The sequence below is a fragment of the Eptatretus burgeri genome, chromosome 1, assembly GCF_056783735.1.
Source record: "Eptatretus burgeri isolate ZD-2024b chromosome 1, Ebu_testis_v1, whole genome shotgun sequence".
Taxonomy (NCBI): Eukaryota; Metazoa; Chordata; class Myxini; order Myxiniformes; family Myxinidae; genus Eptatretus; species Eptatretus burgeri.
In genome coordinates, this window is record NC_140961.1 from 9,754,841 (window position 1) to 9,759,840 (window position 5,000).

Sequence of the window (5,000 nt, forward strand, 5' to 3'; positions counted from 1 at the left end):
GGGTTCTCCTTGCATTATAAATGAAGGATAGGCCTTATGGGCTCTCGGTTTATTTGAAGGGGTTATCTCTGAGAAGTAATCAAAGGAGCTTGGCACGTGATGTCAGAGAGAGAGAGAGAGAGAGAGAGAGAGAGCTATCATGTGACGTGACATGTGGCAGCTCACCGTTCTAGAGAGACTAACTCTGAGTGCAGGGAAAACAAGTGATTAGCAGGACAATTAAAATCAAGTTCATACCTTGGAAGTTGATGACAAATTAAACATGATTGGTGGATTGGTCTTTTTCAATTGCATTGAGCATTGAGCCAAATTGTGTGTTTCCGCACCACGATGAGCGAGTGACAGGGTTATTGCGACTTCAAGGGTCATGTACTGGTAACTTCTACAGGTTTGCATTATTCGCTGAGAGTGTGGCTGTGCTGCTGATGCAGTGCCCACTTGTCAGTTGGAGCAATAATTTGTACTTCATTCAGGGTGCCGGCAATAGCTCATCCACTCTTTCGGACACCGTGGCATATTGAACGTCCACCAAATAATGCCGTCAAACGGGGGGGGGGGGGCAGTTTAACGTCCATCCGAGGAATGTGGCGCACATTGATGAATCGCCCTGCCTGTGTAACACCACGATGAGAGTTTATATATAGCTGGGTCGAGATTCGAACCCGTGCTAGACAGCTCAGAGGCGAGTGTGTGCACCTCAGGGGAATCCTGCCAACCCAAAGGGAGAGTGACAGCTGTGTACGAGGAGCGTTTAAAATGTTCTCAGAATAAGTCATGGTCACAACAGTAAAAAAAAAAATCTCAGCTTTTAAATTTATCTACATGCGAGTAAGGACGTAGCTTTTTTTCAACTTGTTCTACAGTTTAAAAAAAAAAATCCTTCTTGGTTGTAGTTTTATATTTGTACCTTGAAAAATAAAAAAATACCTTGGCAATTGTTGGACAACTATGAGTGTCTCGTTCCAAGAACTTTGCGAATGCCTCTCATGCGTAAAACGACAAGAATACTGTGTTACATTTAAGTCTGATTCGTGCTTGAGAGAAGGTTGGAAAATAATCTGTTTAGTTTGTTTTCTCCATTGGCGAAGGTTGTTTTACAATGCTAACTTATTATCTGACTCACGGGGTGACAGGAGCAAGTGAGTAACATGAAGGACTTTGAATGTGGCTACGATGTGGAGACAGAGTACTTGCTACAGGTTTTTGGTACATGTCTGAAAACACCTGAAATTAGCCTGACATTGGGAAAACTGTCAAATCACAAGGAACCTCAACAACACCATTCGCACAGGAAAAAAGACCTGCAATAATATACAATTACAATTACAAATTTATATATATATATATATATATATATATATATATATATATATATATATATATATATATATATATATATATATATATATATATCTGATGTAAAGTGCTCGTCTTGCTTTGTTGATGTATGGCGTGTCAACTTTCCGCTAATGACATAATAGACAAAAGACATGCACGCGTAAGACGGTGATGAAACAGGTTGACTTCTGAACACATTAGATTTTTTTCCACCCATTTTTGAGAAACAACTACACACAACGTGAACATCACTGTTCCGGCCACAGCCACAAGCAGTTACAAACACGAGCGGCGTGGATTATGCATGATCTGGAGAGCGTAACACAACTTACGAAAGTGTCCAGAACAGATGATGTTTTAACACGAGACAACACTTCTTTTGCGCCGGGGGGAAAAAAAGAAACGTGTAAATACACTTGCAAATATAGCGCACCATAAAAGCAGTATTTAACCCAACAACTATCAACAGGAGCAACAGACAACGCAATATGGAAGAATAAAAAAATAAATCGAAAACTAATAGTTTCACAAAGTTTCCAACACACGATTGCAAGCATTTGGGGCGTGCGCAAGGTCCTCGTTTGGATTTTAAAACATGACATAGAAAATGAACAACAAAAACACCAATACCGTTATCACTCAGGAGAGCCTTATAGTGTCACACAAGTCGACCGATGGGACCAGGTGGAACGTCACATGAGATACCAGCAGAGTGCACAAAGAATTTAAGAGGTCTTGTACAATGTGCGTCTGACACGTCGATCACTTCTCAACCGGAGCTTCACATTTCCCGTCCCCCGCATCTCTCATGCTGAAGCAAGTTCCGTCAAAGTTCAGACTGTGATCGCTGCAGATGCTGCTGTTGTTGCTTCTCCGGCTACCGTAGCGTGCGGTGCCATTAGAAAAAGCCACCACCGAGTCTGAACAGTAAAGAGAGGGAGCGCATTTCCCGTTGCTGTTCCATTGCTTGGTGCAGTCGGTGGCGACCGTCGCGCCTCGAGCGTGCGGACCTCCGCGTCCAGCCACGGCTGACGGACAGCCACACAAGAGACGCTTGAACGCCCTGCGGAAATCGGGGCTGCGGCAATATATCAACGGGTTAAAAGCAGAGTTCGCATATCCGAGCCAGTTGAGAAAGAAGAAAAAGCCTTTACCCAAGCAATCGCTGCAGAAAGCCTTAATGATGTTGCAGATGAAGAATGGCAACCAGCACAGTGTGAAGGTCCCCATGATGATTCCCAACGTCTTGATGGCCTTCTGTTCCTTCATTGAGACCACTTTTGATGGGCGTCGTTTGTAGGTTCGTCTGTTTGCGCTTTCTATCTCCTCATTCGAGTTCAAATCTGAAGCGACGTCGTAAAAACGGCCCTCATTCTTGTCGATTTTGCGTAGCTGCTTGCGTGTCTGCCTGAACACGCTTGCGTAGACGAAGATCATAATGATCAGCGGAATATAGAAAGACACCACAGACGAGGAGACTGCGTACGGCGCATTCGTGTAGAACTCGCACTGTTTTTCCATCTGTTCCGGCGTGCTGGAGGACCGCCGCCACCATTGCATATGAATAGGTAAGAAGGATATGAGACTCGAAATAATCCATACGCTCACCACCACAAAGCGGGCTCGCGTCTTTGTGAGAAGCTGCTTGTACCGCAGTGGTGATGTGATAGCCAAATAGCGGTCCAAAGCGATGACGCACAGTGTTTCGATGCTGGCAGTCACGCAAAGCACATCCACCGATGTCCACAGTTCGCAAGTGGCTATCCCGTAAGCCCAAAAACCACGGACAACAATGTCCGCCCCAGGTGGCACAACCAAGACTCCCATGACGAGATCTGCACATGCCAAGGAAACGATGAAGTAGTTTGTGACTGTCTGCAGGCGGCGGAATCGAGCGATGGCCAAAATCACCAGAAGGTTCCCCACAACTGTGATGAGTACAATTGAAGCCATGACCAAGCCCATGCTGATCTTCCACTGCTCGGATACCTCCTTGTCTGTTGCGTTCTGTGCAAGCCCTGCAACTAACATTGCGGATCGGTTGAGTGAAGTCCCATTGCAGACACCGTGAGCCATGGTTCTGGAATTCTATAATGTGCTCTCATTTGAGAAAGCCACCTGATCAGCATTCTATGAAGTCCCGAGCTTGAGGCATCCTGCAAACAAAAAGACACGCCTTGAGTGAAAAAAATTTGTTGGTTACAACTCTCTCCCTGTCTCCTGCCGGGTAATGGGAGACATCGCCTATGACCGGCTGTTCAAAGCCTGGCACACAATCAATGCTTGCCCACTGTAAGTGTTATACCTTTAAACATGAATACAGCAAATTGTAAACTCCTTTGTGTACTATTCGGAGTGGATCGAATCACCCCAAGTGTATCAGTACTGCTGGATACACGCCTTTCACTCTGGGCCATGTTGGACAAGAGTTAACTTGGGAGCGACACTGAACAGTTGTCCAATCATCCGCATCCGTACAGATGGACTTACCTTGCCTCATCTTCTCTCACGTGGCGGTGAGCCTGGGAGGGAAGGGATGAGGGGAAAACAGTATGGTTTCAGAACCAACTCCAATCACCAGTGATATTAAGGTGCTCAACACCATGCAGTGATGGCCCATTTGCAGGCCCTTAAGTTGCCTCGACGGCATATCATGGATGTCCCTTTGCGTCAGCGCTCGCTTCCTATTTATAAGGTGCGAGGGAGGGATATCAGAGATCTGGTCTTGGGTGGAGGAAGGGACCGCATATCGTGGGAGGAGCCATGAGCGTCCGGGATGAGCTCCAAGCAGCAAAGATTGAATGGAGTGAGAGTCGCTGAAAGGACGGCTCATGTTTGATCTGGGACCGGCCAGACTTGGACTGGCCTGGCCCTGCCCACTGCAGTTGCTCTGCCGAGTCCCATTAGACATCGGTATCAATGCCCTTCCCATTTCCACTAACCCTTGCACCCCACTGCTATAGTGTGATAGACAGACTCATTGACGTGACAGACAGTCAACAAAACAGACAGAACCTACTGTGGCATGACAGACAGACTCTTTATACATGATGTGTGAAGACAACATACACACCTGAGTGCAGCAATGCCTCGAGTGTGCGTCGCTTACAGCATTTATCACCTCAAGCATAACCTTCTGAATCATGTATCACCCTACACCTACAGTGTGCATTGCCTACAAAATTGCCGACAGCATGCATCCCTTACAACATATACAGTATCACATATAACATGAATCACCTACACCATGTATCACGAACAACATGTATCATCTGCAATGTGCATTTCCTTCAGCATTCATTGCCTACAAAATAGCCCACAGCATACATCCCAAAGAGCATATATCACCTGCATCATGTATGATCGACAGCACGTATCACCTTCAACAAGTATCATCGACAGCATGTATCACCCACAGCGTGTATCACTTCCAACACGCATCATCGACAGCATATATCACCGACAACATGTATTCCCTACAACATGTATTCCCTCCAACATGTATCCCCTACAACTTGTATTCCCCACAACATAGATTCTATTCAACTTGTATTCCCTCCAACATGTATCCCTGACAACATGTATCCCCTACAACTTGTATTCCCCACAACATGTATCCACTACAACATGCATACCCTACATGTATGCCTGACATATATTCC

General features: G+C 45.7%; 1 protein-coding gene across 5 annotated transcripts in view; it reads right to left on the minus strand.

Annotated features, from left to right (window-relative positions):
- The window catches only part of LOC147033837 (beta-1 adrenergic receptor-like), a 19,259-nt gene that overhangs the window by 1,737 nt on the left and 12,522 nt on the right, over positions 1-5,000 (minus strand). For 2 of the 5 annotated variants that reach the window (XM_085871740.1, XM_085871726.1), the window contains exons 2-3: positions 3,829-3,860; positions 1-3,494 (exon numbers count right to left, since the gene is read on the minus strand). The exon at positions 1-3,494 is cut by the window's left edge and continues 1,737 nt beyond it. In XM_085871740.1, the coding sequence (XP_085727866.1) occupies positions 2,101-3,414 (1,314 nt within the window). In that variant the 5' untranslated portion in view covers positions 3,415-3,494; positions 3,829-3,860 and the 3' untranslated portion in view covers positions 1-2,100. Of the gene's footprint in view, positions 3,495-3,828 lie in introns of all 5 variants that reach the window. The other 3 variants (XM_085871748.1, XM_085871718.1, XM_085871732.1) reach the window with 3 other exon arrangements.